This window comes from Trematomus bernacchii, unplaced genomic scaffold (genome assembly GCF_902827165.1).
Source record: "Trematomus bernacchii unplaced genomic scaffold, fTreBer1.1, whole genome shotgun sequence".
Classification (NCBI taxonomy): domain Eukaryota; kingdom Metazoa; phylum Chordata; class Actinopteri; order Perciformes; family Nototheniidae; genus Trematomus; species Trematomus bernacchii.
The window spans coordinates 988,124-1,003,439 of NW_022987689.1; the positions used below are offsets into that span (position 1 = coordinate 988,124).

The 15,316-nt window shown below is 40.4% G+C and overlaps 1 protein-coding gene across 3 annotated transcripts in view; it reads left to right on the top strand.

The window, feature by feature from the left end:
* The first annotated feature begins 322 nt into the window (after positions 1 to 322).
* rock1 (Rho-associated, coiled-coil containing protein kinase 1) overlaps positions 323 to 15,316 on the top strand; it is a 34,381-nt gene continuing 19,387 nt past the window's right edge. For all 3 annotated transcript variants that reach the window (XM_034137749.1, XM_034137750.1, XM_034137751.1), the window contains exons 1-2: positions 323 to 1,167; positions 11,006 to 11,087. In XM_034137749.1, the coding sequence (XP_033993640.1) occupies positions 1,075 to 1,167; positions 11,006 to 11,087 (175 nt within the window). In that variant the 5' untranslated portion in view covers positions 323 to 1,074. The remainder of the gene's footprint in view (positions 1,168 to 11,005; positions 11,088 to 15,316) is intronic.

Genomic DNA, 15,316 nt, shown 5'->3' on the forward strand with positions numbered 1-15,316 from the left:
CATCATTCATAACTAAGGGTACATGATACTTACTATCACTGAAAGCCAAATCGAAATGGTCTGCATAAAAAACGTTTCGAAATTGTGAAGTACAAAAAAGCTTTTAAAAAAAACAAACATTTTAAAGGAAGAAGGCAAACATTTGAACACTAATACTAAATAAATGGTTCTTCTCCCCTGGGTTCTCATGAGATGCTCACGGTTAGCCCACAGTGTAACATTGTGAACAGCAACATGTTGCCATCAGTCTGTGAACTCTTTGAATGCGCTTCGTCAGGGCGCATGCGTAGTGCTTGACATTTTGAAGTTGCTTCTCCGGGGTGTTTGAACAGGAAGGCGGACATGTTGGTCAGGCTGTGGGAGAAAATCGGGCATCGTCTGCTGTTTTTTTCCGAAAACTAACACATATCTAAAGCCGATTTGTATGCCTTCGACCTGAGAGATGTATCTATGTGGACGGGAAACAGTCGACAGTCAGTGACAGTGCACGGGATGCCGCGGAAGGACTGCCGTTAAACGTTGTAACGACTCCGTGTTTAAACTGATCGAAATTTGGAAGAAGCAGAAGTTTTTTTCCCACCACTTCTACTTTTGAGCTGTCAGAATCTATTGTCGTTTTCTGCAAGGGCCTGGCAAAATATGGGAACGAGTCTGGACTAACATATCCGTAAACTGTGCTTTTCAAAAAGACATTACATCTAACTTTTAATTGCCTTTTGTTTGGATGCACCAACATTTTAAGCCCTTATCCTCAGTTGCATCCTGCGGAGGCTGACTAATCTGTCGCCGACTTTATCTTTTGCCACTGAAGTTGTTTGCAAGGAAAACATCTTTCGACTCTGAAAATGTGGCTTTTGTACATTCAACGCAATCTTAAACGTTTCATCGTCTGTGAAAGCTGCAGGAGAACGATGTCTTTTCTTTGAAGTGCCGTGTAAAGTTCACCCGAAGAAAGGAACATTTGGCTAGCTAGCTACCGCTGGCTGCTGCTAAAGCTAGCTAGCCAGCCTTCTGCCTCGCCAGTGAGCTGTTTTTGTTCACAAACCAACATCGGGGCTGAGTTTAACAGCAAACATGTCTGCTGGGGAAAGCATGGCGGCTCGATTTGAAAAAATCGATGCCATGTTGAAGGACCCAAAGTCAGAAGTAAACACGGATTGTCTTCTGGTAAGTTTGTAGCTTGCTAGCTGCTGGCTAGGCGGCTAGCGAGTCAACCATTCGGGGTCAGTCTACTCCTTGGAGCAGAAATTATTTCCGAGACCAACAAGTCTTCTCAATTGTCACTGAAGGAATGTGCTGATATTGCCACTGACAGGCCAGTTTTACTCACACACTCAATCACGATCAAACACCTGTGTGTTCGTGTTTATATTAAAGATTTGCAATTAGAAAATAATGAGTAGTTTGATACTTCAGTCATAAACGTGCAGCCAAAAGCAATAACGTGGTAATTACTTGCATTAGGTTTTATGTTAAAAGATGATGTACTGTCAGTACTTGACAAACTAGCTCTAATAACTAATCAGAAATCAATGGTGAGGTGACAGAACAAGACTGACATATGGGAACCGTGTTATTGTTCTCAACAATACAGAACACGGGCCAGGCCAGGTAAAACAAGTCATGTTATTAGATCTAATCAACTGTATTGGTCTCCTTCACCCACTACAATCTGATTAGGCTCTGTGGTGGCATTATTTAGCTTTTTTAGATCACTAGGAAGTAGGTGGTCAGGTGCTGTTTCTCTAGAAATACTTATCTAAGCTTAATTTAAAGTGATAGGGCTGCCAGCAGCCTGTTGTAACCTGCAGACCTCCAGCTGCATCAGTTCACCTGCTGGAGGTCACTGGCTTCTTCCTGTCTACACTTGACAACTCATGAAGTGACTTTTCTGTCTGAAGAAAGAAGGCGTTTGCTGCCACGTGCTAAACCCCAAAGCAACACCTTCATAGGTTTTTATTACAAGAGGCAATCCCAGCAACTGACTCACCATGGAGTGGATGCCAAAGGGGACGTTGTTGAGTCAAGTGTTTGTTGATGTCAGGATCCTTTCAGCTTGGGTGACAGTGGAGTGTTTTCACAAGAATTGTTGCTCTCATGGGAGCAGTTGCAATCCTATGTTTAGTGTGATGAAACAGACATTCATATTGGTAATTCGATTGCACATTTTGGTTTTAATTTCACCAGAAGTATGACAGTTTTTGCCAAGGGTTCACTGAATAAACAAAGAGTGACTGGTACTTCTTAATCTGCGTGTACAGTAGTTTTACTGTAACTTAGTCAGGTAGTAGTTTCGTTGTAACTCATTCAGGTGTTGTTCATGTTAGGTCATACTATTTGATTAATGATTCCTGGATCTTCATTGGATGTATTAGCCTGTGGTCTGACTTAACAAGCAAAGGAATATTGGGGAAGCAGTCTGTTTCGGAAAGGGGGCTTGTCCTAAAACACCACCCACACGGCCAACATGAAGTGTTTGTGTACAGGCTGCTCTGGATAGCTGTCTTTTGAAATGAAAACTTTCTTAGTCTCTGTGACCTCCCATCCTGTTGCAGAAAAAGGCAATTAAACTCACCTAAAAAAGTGCACACGTTCTGCATTTTTAATGGCAAAAAGCTGTGGGGACTGTTCCTGCTGGCAGCCACACACACAAGGGTGTTGTTCCTCTTTTTTCCCTTTTCTGCAATCTTGCCTGATCAATGAATGGAGGCCTTTTGCTGAGGCTCTCTCTGCCACCATGCAACTCCACCCACAGCTTAATAAAATTCCATGCTAATCAAATAACCTCTTGTCTTTGACTGGCCTGGAGTTCCCTGTGTGTCCCAAAGCCATTCTGCACGTCTGGAGAGAGTTGAGCCCAGGCAGGCAGCTCTGAGGTAGCAGGGTGTGGGCTCTTCGTTCTACCCATAAACCAAAATTATGTGGACTGAAGACTCATGTTTCTAAAGGCCCGTGAATCAGGACATTTAACTCATAAAGCAGCCGACATGCTTAGCTATGAGTAATAGGTTCCATCAGAATACACAATGCAAGCCTTTTACTGGCCATGTTGTTGTACCTGGGTCCTTAGCTGGCATTGCTTTCTGTCTGAAGTATAGCACTGTTGGGCCTAACCGTTTTCCGATGGAAGCCTGGTCTGTGTTGTGTGATGCTGACATTTGGCCTGCACCTTACCACTCAGCTCTTGCCCGGCCAATTGAGCACAGTATTCCAACCCTGCAGCCCTTATCTTCACCCCCTAAATAAATCCTGCTTGGAGAGAAGAGCGCCTTATCTGAATGGGCTGCCCCCTCCCCGATTATCGTGCTCTAGGCAGGACTTTTAAGAGCCAATCTGAACAGACAGAATTCCTGACATTGTGATGTGAACGCTCACTGACATTAAGGGTCCTATCATTGTCTATATTTATGGTTTCTATTGGAAACAATCAATATGCTTCATCAATTTTATCAAATGATATGTCTGGATTAAACGTGTTAGCCTTAGTTAGTTGTTAGTTGCTTTTCGCTTGGTGGTTCCCTAGTAGAGTCAGTCATTACTTTGTAAATTAGAATACTTGCTATTTGTTGATTTTTTGAAACTTATATCGCGTAGGCTCTGCTTTTGTTTGAAAAAGATAAAGGCATTTGTTATTGTTCTAACTATTACTTGGGGTGCTATGGCTTCTCTGTGTCTTGATTCCTCTTTTAGCTGGACTCGATATCTGTAATAAGAGTAGTCTAATTACAGGAAACTGTGAGGCTAGTAAACCAGAATTGTAGACAGTGATAGAAAGTATGAATGCTGCATGTACATGCTTTTGTGGATGCTCTCATTTATAAGTGATTTACAATTTAACAGTTGAATAGGCTGAAACAGTTCAATCAATAACACCACACTGTTGTACATGTGGTGTGTCACTAATACAAAAGGGCAAATTAAGCTTTGTGCTAATTAAAATGTTCATCAAGTGTTGTTCCCTAGAGGCAATTTAAAGAGGAAAATTAAATGTAAGGATAGACCTATATCAGTTTTCCTTTTTGCAGGTTAATGTCTGCCATTATTTCCAACTCAAAAAGTCCAACTACAATATATTTTCATTAATTGGAAGAAATTCCTTATTTGTACATTTGTCAACTAGTTAATGGTGCTGTTTGGCAAAAAAAATATATAAAGTAAAACTTGTTAATGTAAAGCATTACTTGTTTTATATGATTTATTTCACCTCCAATCTAGCCCAGTCTAAAATTGGCATGTCTTTCCTTTCTAGAAATTCCACCCAATTCTTAGAGTGTAAGGATTCAAAAAGAAGCTATAGGAAACACAGGGTCTACAGATTGTTTCCATGAAGGACCTTTGTACAGACAGGGTCATTTTTCAGTCACAACTGCCTACTTTTGAGTCATGAGAATGATTTGTAGAACCATTTTACTGGCGCGCTCCCTAATTGCCTTGCATAGTCAATCTGCTATGGCCCAAGTTGAGTATCAGCCCGAGTACAGTCACTCCTTGTCTTGCTGTGTGTGTAGAGTGCCTGCCCTTGTTCTACTGACCTTTGCCTTTAATGTACAAACCTTACCTGAAAGGTGTTGTCAGCACTGATAAAGCAGCTATAGTTGCTTCTCATCTTGGCGACAGATCTGCACAGTTTTGAGCAAGATGATTTTCTGTATTAACACAACTTGACATTTGTACAAGGGTAACCTTTTGCCTTTTACTTGACATATAACTCGGAGATTTTGTAAAATCCAATTGCTCAACTCACTTTTCGGAAACCTTTTAATCTGGTGCAATGCATGACATGAGATCATTGTTATGGCACATACTGGTTTGTCATACAATTTGCTTATACTTTACATTAGTTACACCAGTAACCACTTTTACAAAGAATTCTTTTAGATGTGTTTGTTGTGCCCCCGCCAACGAAGCCCCGCGCCCCCCCCCTGAAATACAAGGTGTTTTTCTTTTTCTTTTTTTTTTTTTTATATATATAATTTATGTGCATGTTTCAGTGTCTTATTCTCTGCAGCTTTGACTCGGATAACGACTGACTTTCATTGTAAGTTGTGAGTTTAGTGTTTTTGAACCTAAGAAACACTGATGCATTCATAAATAACAATAATCCACAGCTCCTGTCTCTGCTCCAGAGGATTTAAAAAAATATATACCACCCCCCGGCCAGGCAGCACCCCCCCCCCCCCCCCCAAGCAGTAAAGCTAGGGGAAACACTGTATATATAATAATATATTGTTATATTAATGCCCAGCCTTGTTATTGTCATATGGTGTTGTGGCTTCCAGGAGACACTGATTTTGAAACGCATACTGGATTCACGGAGTTTACAGCATTCCTCGAATACACCACAATTTGTTGTTGTTTTATGTTCCCTGCTCATAGCTAGCTACATAATATAAAAATGACGAAATGTTCCCTTTTACTTTTTCAATCCTACTATCATTTTCATAGCGTTCTGCCTGGAGGCGGCCAAAGCACTTTAATACTTTTGCAATGCAGACGGGAACCTTTTGAACTATATGTAATTTGTAGTTAATTTGATAAAAACGGTACTATTTCCCCCCCCCTTTAATTATAAATTATCAATCCTTGAGTTGAAAAACATGTATTTGTGTGGTTACGGTTATTTGTACTATTTGATAAATCCCTATTGTCAAAAAGGGTTCAGGGCTGTCAGTTGTAAACTGCTCTCCTCAGCTCTTCAGCTAAGGGAAAAACAATTGGCTGAGCTATTTGTAGCTCTGCATTCCCTCAACTGACTCATTATGTGCAGGAATGCATACTAAAATGATCCAGTCTTTTAATAATGGAATGCTCTATCCTTTGATTCACCCATTGAACTTTACAGCCTACTACTCTACTTGCATCTCATATCTTAAGGGCCCCAGATAGTTTGTCCCACTTACAGAGGAGGACTGTGCGACCCAAGTCCTGTGAAGATGTTACAAAATTAGCTGAGTCGATGTTTAATTAGACGGTTATTTATTGGGGCGAGATCAGAAATCCTGTGCAGAGCAGGCAGGACAGCAGAGTTTTGCTCGAGAATCCAGAGCTCATCCATTGGAAACACGTGAGTCCTCTCCACTGTTGCAATAACTCAATTATATTTTGACATGAAAGCATTTGTGACAGTGATTCTCGCTCGCTGGGACCTCATAAGGAAATGGAATGCCCCGGTTTTGCCACCCCTGGGTTCACTGTCACTGCCATTTATCCAGTAGAGTTGTTAGATATGCAGTCTTTCTAGGTAAGTGGGATTTTCTGTCAGTAGATATTATGTAAAGCAAGACTGTACAAAAAGAGTTTGGACCAGGAACCTAGTTAAAAAATACTCAAGTGAATCTCAGTGATGCCAAATCCCAGACAGATAGATATGTATTCCCTTATAGTTCTTCCTGTATCTGAAAAGTAAGCAGTGACGAAGCAATGTAGTGTTTGACGTTTTGAATGGCTCCATTGGTTTGTATGATCACATTTGTGTTTTAGGCACAGCCTGCAATGGAACTGCCTTTATTTGCTTGGCAAACTGAAGTTGGCTGTCTGCACAACTTGCTCACATGTGGAAAGCATATTGTCTTAAAGAGGTGGCAGAAAAGGAAGTGAGAAGTAGGTCTGGACTTAGACCAGTCCACATGCCTTGTGCTGGCATGCAGAAAGGGATGATGTGGCTGAGTCTCCCATGGAAATTTTAACTCAGACTTTAATGTCTGGAAAAGAGTGTGTGTGTGGATCTGTCTCCTAAAGCTTAAATACATATTTGCCATGTGTAATGCCAACCACTGGCGTGTGCATTTTAAAATAACTATACCTTTTTTTTATTATTACCACATTTCATGAAGGGTGATGGGATGGTATTTCATATTATTATTTAGTAATCCCAAGGATGTGTCGCCCTCTGGCTGAAGCAGCATCAGCAGAAACAAGATAAGTCCTGGAAGTTTGGTTTCTCAGCAATTTCTCCAAAGATTACCGCATAATACAGTTTAGCCTTTGGACTATACCAACACTTGAGTAGCTTTAATGCACACCTTTTCCTCTGATTATAATAGGAATGATTATTGTGTATGTTCTATTTTAACATTACAAATTCTCGCTTACTTTTTAGATGTTCTTAAAATTGTTATGCTCTTGCCTGGTGAATTCAGGCCTAACCATACAGTGAATGAGGGTGTTTTAGAGGCTACATTCACATATATGTAATATTTGATCCCCTTCTGTGTTAATATTGATATCTGCAATTTCTTTCTTTTCCATTTTGTCTTGCACATGTTATCATTGATGCAATTTTTCCTTCTGTTTGCATGGAAAGCTGACTCCTAAGCCCTTGGAAATTTCAGCTGCAATAAGTGCAGTATAAGTGCTTATCTAGGAACTGTTACCTCTGGAAATTACACTAAATTATAAGCTAAGAAAGAGCTTTGTCAGTGATTCTGGACCATGAACCTCATATTTTTCAGTACATCTTGGAATCAGATTTTGAACTCAGCCATATCTGTGTTGCTGGCTGTTCCATCTAACCCAGTGGCAGAGAGGTCTGACGGCTAAAGACTGATAGTGACAGATGATGTTTGGCCTCTGACCCTCAGCCTGCATGTTCATAAGTCAGTTAGCAGTGGTTGGTTTCATAATTATATATTGGATAGTGATTTTACACAAAATGCTGATTTTTATTTACACACTGGCTTTTTTTCAATGATATATTACTGATGTGTGAAGCATTCAAGTACGCATGTGAGGGTTGGCCAATATGTCTGTTTTGGGAGGCGATATAAAGTAATCACAGTTAGAGTTGTGTATCATTGTTGTGCTTTTGTAGCTCGGGTGGCCATTGTGGGCAGTCTTGCATTACTACATTATAGAAAAAGTAGATTTCTCCATAGGTTTCAGGTATTAAATATGCTAGAATATCTTAATTCATAACTGGTTTCCTGCTTTTACCACAGCATTGACCATATCACTGTTTCGTGAACACAAATGCATATATCTAATATTAGGATTTAATCTATATGGCCCACTCCAAACACCTCTGTATCTCTCTTTCCATGAAGATAGCTGACACCACAGCAGAGATGCAAATGCGGAGATTCAATCCTGGATCTGTTTGCTGCTCACACACCCAGTGCTACACACTCTTACTGCTTCAGAAAGCTAATTTATAGTTTATTCCTAAAATCCAATTAGTTCTATTAAGCAATTCGATTATTTTGTGTCCTAGTGTTTCACTGACTGAACCTGGGTATTTGTCACACTGTTGTTTCAAGACTCATAGCATGCCTTTCTTCAGAATTTCTTTGTTTTTTCCTTCATTTGTTCTACTATAGGGCTAGCCAGGCCCCCTTGCACCAGCCCTCCCCTTCCTCCTCCTTTCCGTCATAGTGTTAGGAACTAGTGCTGATTGAAAATAAGGCTCACTGTGTCACTCTGTACTTGGGATGGATTTTTTTCCCTCCCTTCCTTCACTTTTTGTTGAGAACTTGTTTGGCCACATACCTAAAATAGCTCTCTGACGTGTACAGTCCTGTTAAGGAATGTTACTGTGGCTGTCCAGAGTTCTCTGCGGCAGGAAGTTATGCAAACGTGCATTGCTGAGCACAGAGCCTTGTGATTAGGGTCCTGAAGGACTCGGTTCTTCAGCTTTTTTCCCCAGTGCAGGCTGGCTGGATACCGTATGGCCAACAAGGCCCCCTTTTTTCTCCCAGCCTTGTGTACATTTGCCTTGCTGAAAGTCGACTGTATGTTTTCTCTGAGCAGATGATGGCTCTCAGCTCAGCCATGTGTGTTGATCACAACCTACCCTCTCATTAATTTCCCACATTCTGTCTACGTTGCCTTTGTTCTTCCCACCAGCCATTCCTCACCTCCCATTTGCCTCTTTCCCTGCTCCCACCCATCCCGCAGGGCGCTTGCTTGTTTTATGTCTCAAAGAGGGGAGGGGGGGTATGGCCCTGACCTCCAGTCAGGTTACTTAAGAGGATTCCTCGCCTTGTCTGAGCTGCTGATTCACCATGTGTCATCATTGTTTTGCTCAGAGAAGCAAAAAGAAATCCTTTGAATATTTCACCAGCATCATTCACTATACAGGAATGACAAGATTCTTTCTGTGACAGTGAGATCAGAGGAGAATGTAGCTTATGTCAACAAGTAAATAAAGGTGTTTATTTTATATACTATGGGCAGACCAGCTGTAATATTGACCTCAAACCTTTTTCAGGAAAAAAACTGCAAGCTTGGTGACCCATGGCAAAGGGTTAGAAGATGCTCAGTTTCCACATCTGGCTCACACCCGCCAGAGGGAATACATAACAGTATGTCATGCACAAGTGCTCGAGTGCCAGTCTTCTTTCAGCCATTCTGGATTATGGAAGATTAGATTAAATCCTGCCAGCAGCATTTATTCTCCTGCCTAGCAAGACACAATCTGGTCTGTCTTGTGTGTTTTAGCTCTTGGAAATAACTCCAATATTGTAGCTGTCACATCATATTTAAAATGGATATTTGTGCACTGTCCTTTTCAGTTTTATTTAAAGACACCATCATTCTTAACTCCTATTTTACAACTAACAGGAACTATGCAGCTCAACGTCATGAAAGCGTTTCTAACGAGGGTCTGTGGGTGTTGCAACACTCTATTGTGCATTCACACGGTTTGCCTCATCTGTATGACTTTTGTTGAGGACCACACTGCTGCCCTAGTCATCAAAAAGTACCTAAGTTACATTTCTTCAGTATATTTGAATAGATACTTTGTCACCAGGGTGGGACATATTGCCATTGGTCATCCAGCCAAAACGAGCCGCTTCTTATGCAAATACAATGTATATGTTTACATTGCCATGAGTGTCTCAGTATGGAGGCCTAGTTTTGCACCTATTTCTGATATGAGTTTTACATGGAACTCAGAGAAAGCTGGTTTATTATTTATATCCCTGTGTAGTGATAAATTGTGGTATTCTGGTTAGCGATTTTTGCATGCTGTATTTGAAACATTCTTTTTCACAGTGTCCATGTTTGCTCTTTGGCTTCAAGGTTTTCAGCAGTATGGCTCATAAACACATTTCTGTTCAGCAGCTGGCAGAAGCCCCCAGTCATCATAACCTTTCAGAATGCATATGCTCTCAGAGTCTCATGTACACTTTCAGTAACATAACCCTGACGGTAATTAGACCAGACATGTTTAGTTCTTCATAGGGCTGTGCGATTATGGCAACAATCATAATCACGATTATTTTGGTCAATAATTGATATCACGATTATTAAAAACGATTATCCATTTACTTTGAAAACATCCATATATTGAAAAAAAAAATGTGAACAGTATGTTTTTAACAGTTGATTACCCTGAACTTTAAGTATAATTAAACTGAAAAACCAATAAAAAAAATAAAAAAATAAAAAAATTTCTTTTTTTTAAATAAAAATAATAATCGTTTTATTTCAATTACATTGTTTTCGTAATCGTTGCAAGCCAAAATCGTAATCGAGATTAAAATACGATTAATTGCACAGCCCTAGTTCTTCAGGCAATGGCTCTTTTACAGTTAATGTTAGCTTTCTATAAAAACAATAGCGAGTGCTTAAGTTATCCATTCCATTAATTGTTAGAAGTAGCATTTGTTCTTTATTCCTGACAAGCATTTATAAAGACACACCATGAATTGTAAACTCTCTCTGCCAGCATTACAATAATACTTTTGTGAATTTAAATAAACTTTAGTACTGTCCATTGCAGGCGACATTTAATAGACCAATCAATGCCACTTCTATAGATCTGTTTCTAACCACTTAAATATTTACAGCAGCACTGAAATCCAGCTATTTATAATAAATTATTGTAATCCAGGCTGAAAGCCGACCGCTTGCATTATGCAGAAGTCTTTTTAAAGCCGTTCTTCAGAGGCCTGACAGGACTCAGTGTTTGCTTTTTGCATGTTGTGTGTGTGTGATGTCGCTGATGTGGTAGACACAGCAGCATTGTTTGCCTGGTTGTTAACCCTTTCTCCTCTTCCCACAGGATGGCTTGGACGCCCTGGTGTATGACCTTGACTTTCCTGCCCTGAGGAAAAACAAGAGCATTGACAACTTTTTGAGTAGATGTAAGTAGCTCACATCATGCTTCTTCCCTTATGTCCTCTCTATATGTCTTTCACTTGAGCCATTTTTTGTTTGAAGACAAAATACATACATATATGGGTATAAGCCTCGGAGAAGAAGGCTGTTATTGGGTCACCGCCTCTATGTGGGCTTGGACACAATAGGTGTCTGCTGCTTAGTGTCCCCAACAAAGGGGCTTTCATAAATGGCTGGTGACCCACATGGTGTCTATCCTGATGGCTTCTCTTTTTCACAGTGCCCTCAGACTGGGGAACCCCATAACTAAAATACCAATCCAAATACGGATGGTAAATCTACATTTTCCCCTAATAAATCTATTATAACTGCCCACTTTCTTTGCATTTAGGTTTATCCTTTGTGTTTATTAGCTTTCCTTTTTATTCTCAGTCTTGATATCTTAGCAAAAACGCTTTGCAGTGACAGCCATTGAAATGCATGTTCATGTGCAGCATAGATGGCATGCTGCTCTGTTTACACTACTGTTGTTGTTGCATGTGACTAGGGTTGCAAAGGGGCGGAAAGTTTCCGGTAAATTTCCGGAAAGTTTCCATGGAAAGTTAAGCTGGGGAATTTTGGAAATATTTGATGCAAAATTAAACAAAAAAACATGACATTTCAACAGATTTTTTTTAAAATCTTTTTAGTAGAACAGAACAAGTTTTAATTATTTGATTGAACAATTATTTGTTTCATTGAAGAACGAAAACAGGAATGTTGAGTTAAATGTTACTCATCCCCCCCCAACCCCACAAAAATGCACCCCCCATCCAAAAATCCCCACAAAGTCCCATTCAAAATGTTAAAGGTAGGGTAGGTAAGTTTGAGAAACCGGCTCGAGATCGCTAAAATTTGAAAATACACAACCGGAGAAAATCTGCCACTTCCTTATAGAGCCCCTCCTCCAACACACATGAACGCGCACATGACCAATGAGGGCACGAGATAAGTTTGTGCACAGATGGAAGGCTGACAGGCAGGTAGGCCATCCAGTTATTTTAGCCGGGCCGGCTAAAATGATTGGTCGTACTTTTTACAGTATTACGGCTTCCACAGATGACATTTTTTTATGGATTTGTTGTCAAAGCACTTAAGATATTCATTGCTATCGGGATGTTAAGAGCATTCCATGGAATATAACAAAAAGTGTATCTCGAGCCGGTTTCTCAAACTTACCTACCCTACCTTTTAAATGAAAAGAGCCCTTCTCCCTCCAAAAAGTCCCATTAAACATGCAAATCTTCCTTCAAGCAATCCTCTGCATTTTTGCTCAACCCTTTCAGTCAATGGGCTCTTCCTGGGCCTCATCAACATCCAACTCTTCCTCTTCCTCTTCAGTGTCACTGTCCAGCCTTGTTGAGGATGGCTCTGTGTCCGGCTCAAAGAGCCTTAGGTTTGCCCGAATGCCAACCAGTTTTTCCACTCTCACATTTGTGAGCCTGTTGCGAACCTTTGTGTGGTCTCAATAGCCATGCAGTAAGCAGTGTGCTATGGCATGGATATTCAAGTGTACTTGAATGGCATCTGTTTGTTTTAGTCAAGATTATGCTAAAATATACTTTCCCCAACTATATTTAAGTTCCCTATGAAGAGCCAACCTTCAATTTTGAAAATTCCCAGTTTATTCCTATAAATTCCCGTTTATTCCCGTTAATTCCCGTGGAAAGTTTCCATCTTTGAAAATTCCCGGAATTTTGCAACCCTACATGTGACCTTCCTTCAATAGGTCTGCAACAGAAATGCATTGCAGGCATTTTACAATCATTTTGCATAAAATCTTTTAAATTGTATTGACTTGAGTTAAGTTGGTCAAAAATGAAGTGGGGACAGCCTGCCTCTATATGAGAAGTTTATTTTTGTCAGTGTAAGGATTTCTCTTACACTCTTAGTGGAACAAAAGAAAAGTTTGAGGAAATGTAATATTTGATGATAGACCCAACCTACTGGAAACCCCTAGGCTAAAACTGCCATTAGGCATCTCCTCAGTTACTCTTGGTACAGTGCGTTTGTGTATAGCAGCAAAGTATTGGAGATGGATGTGGACTAATGGACTAGCTGTCTTATGAGAAACTGGTTCTCAGTAGCATGCTTTGCCTAAAGGGCTATTTACTCTTGAGTTCTTTCCTCCACGCACTGTGCCTTGCACCCTGATCACATCAGCTGGTTGCTCGACTGTATGTATAAAGGGACCGACTGGAAATAATCCTCCTCCACCCCAACACACATGCAAATACACACAGTAACAGCAACTTCAAATTATATTTGTACCATTTCTAAACATGCTTTATATGTCATTAAGGTCCACTGGGACTTTCATGATCCAGGGAACTTATGCTCACAGTGGAAATGAGTCACTCTTAAATGTTCTTATGTTAATAACTCAGGCCTTGCTTTTTATTTTTAGTTCAATTGAACTTAAATGCCCCCCGCATCTCCCTTTTCCAGGAGCTCCAGTGCCAGTTCTGACCCATGTGAATTGAAAATTATCCCCCCATGAAAATTATCCCCCCTTGTTTTAACTATGACCAAATTTGGCTGAACATTGAATACTATCTTCCCTAGGGGAGCTTGAAATTGTTGCATTGGGGAGAGGCCAACTCTCAGTAAGCAACACTTTCCCTGAACAGCAGATCTCAGCTGTGCGGAGGCGCTGTCAGCTTTTTCAGCTTGCTGTCAGGCTGGATGTTTCTACGAAAGTCAACTTCTGCTACGGGAGCCTGCTTAGGTGTCACATTGTGTCAACATATAGCAGAAGTTGACCCGTGACTCGTTCACTGCAGACTTTCTCGCCACCTAACCATTCGCCAAAATGTTTTTAATACCAGCTGTAACCGGCCAAGCAGCGGGCAAAAAACAATCTTCAAATAAAACAATGTCACCGGAGGAGTTAAAGGAGAGTGACAGGGAGTAGGAGAAGAAGAGGGAGAGAACGTTTCAGCCACACTGGCTTGATCGATGGAGTTGGCTTCAATATGATGCCAATATAAACAAGGTCTTTAGTCGGCTCTGTACATCAATGCCGACCTATGCTGACAAGTAAGTGAAGCGTAGAAAATATAAAGGTATTGGCTATAGGGAAATGTCCCAGCAGTTTAGGATAATGAAGGTTCTAATCTAGGCTATTACATTCCTAACTCCTGATAATGACAGGAAGGCAGAAAGCGCATTATACAAATAATAATACTCACGATAATAATAATAATAGCAGACATTTTTTAACAATGAACACAATATAATTATTTTAATAAACCAAATATGAACAATTGAGGGAAATGAGGAAAAACTGATGATTCAAATGTTGTAGTACAAGTAGTAAGTAGTTTGTGCATAAATGACTATTGGAACAAATGTGTTAATTTTCTTCATTATTAGTCGATTTCTTGGACTACCCCTGCCTAAATGATGTTGCGTAAAGTAAAAGTGTCCCTGATCTCCCGTACAAATTCAACATGGAACTTTATTTGAATATAAAAAACCCATGCTCTGAGAGCTATCTCCAGCAACGTTCACTATACTGACTTGAAGTATAAGACTCTTTTATAATGGTCAACAAATTAAAAACACTAAGAGCAGGTTATTTCTCGTCGTAAAGACAACATTCAAAGTTGCCCCCTTCTTCCCGAACTAAGAAAGTGATTTGGCCCACGCCACAGTGTAAAAGACAACCCCAGATCCACTTTGTATGCTTGGTGTTTCCCTTGTTCTATTCATGCTTTTGGGTGCTGCAATTCCAAGCTTCCTCTTGGACGTGTGCCGTTGATTCCTTTTTATTGTGGTTGACACACGAAAACATCCTGAACACGCAAAATGAACATTTTACCCATTGTGTATTTAGTCTTAGCTTATAAAGCTTCTATTTTCTATTAGACTCTATGCATTACATTAAAGGTGGGGCAGGTAAGTTTGAGAAACCGGCTCGAGATCGCTAGAATTTGAAAATACACAACCGGAGAAAATCTGCCACTTCCTTGTAGAGCCCCTCCTCCAACACACACGAACGCGCACATGACCAATGAGGGCACGAGATAAGTTTGTGCACAGATGGAAGGCTGACAGGCAGGTAGGCCATCCAGTTATTTTAGCCGGGCTGGCTAAAATGATTGGTCGTGCTTTTTACAGTACTACGGCTTCCACAGATGAAAGTTTTTTATGGATTTGTTGTCAAAGCACTTAAGATATTCATTGCTATCGGGATGTTAAGAGCATTCCATGG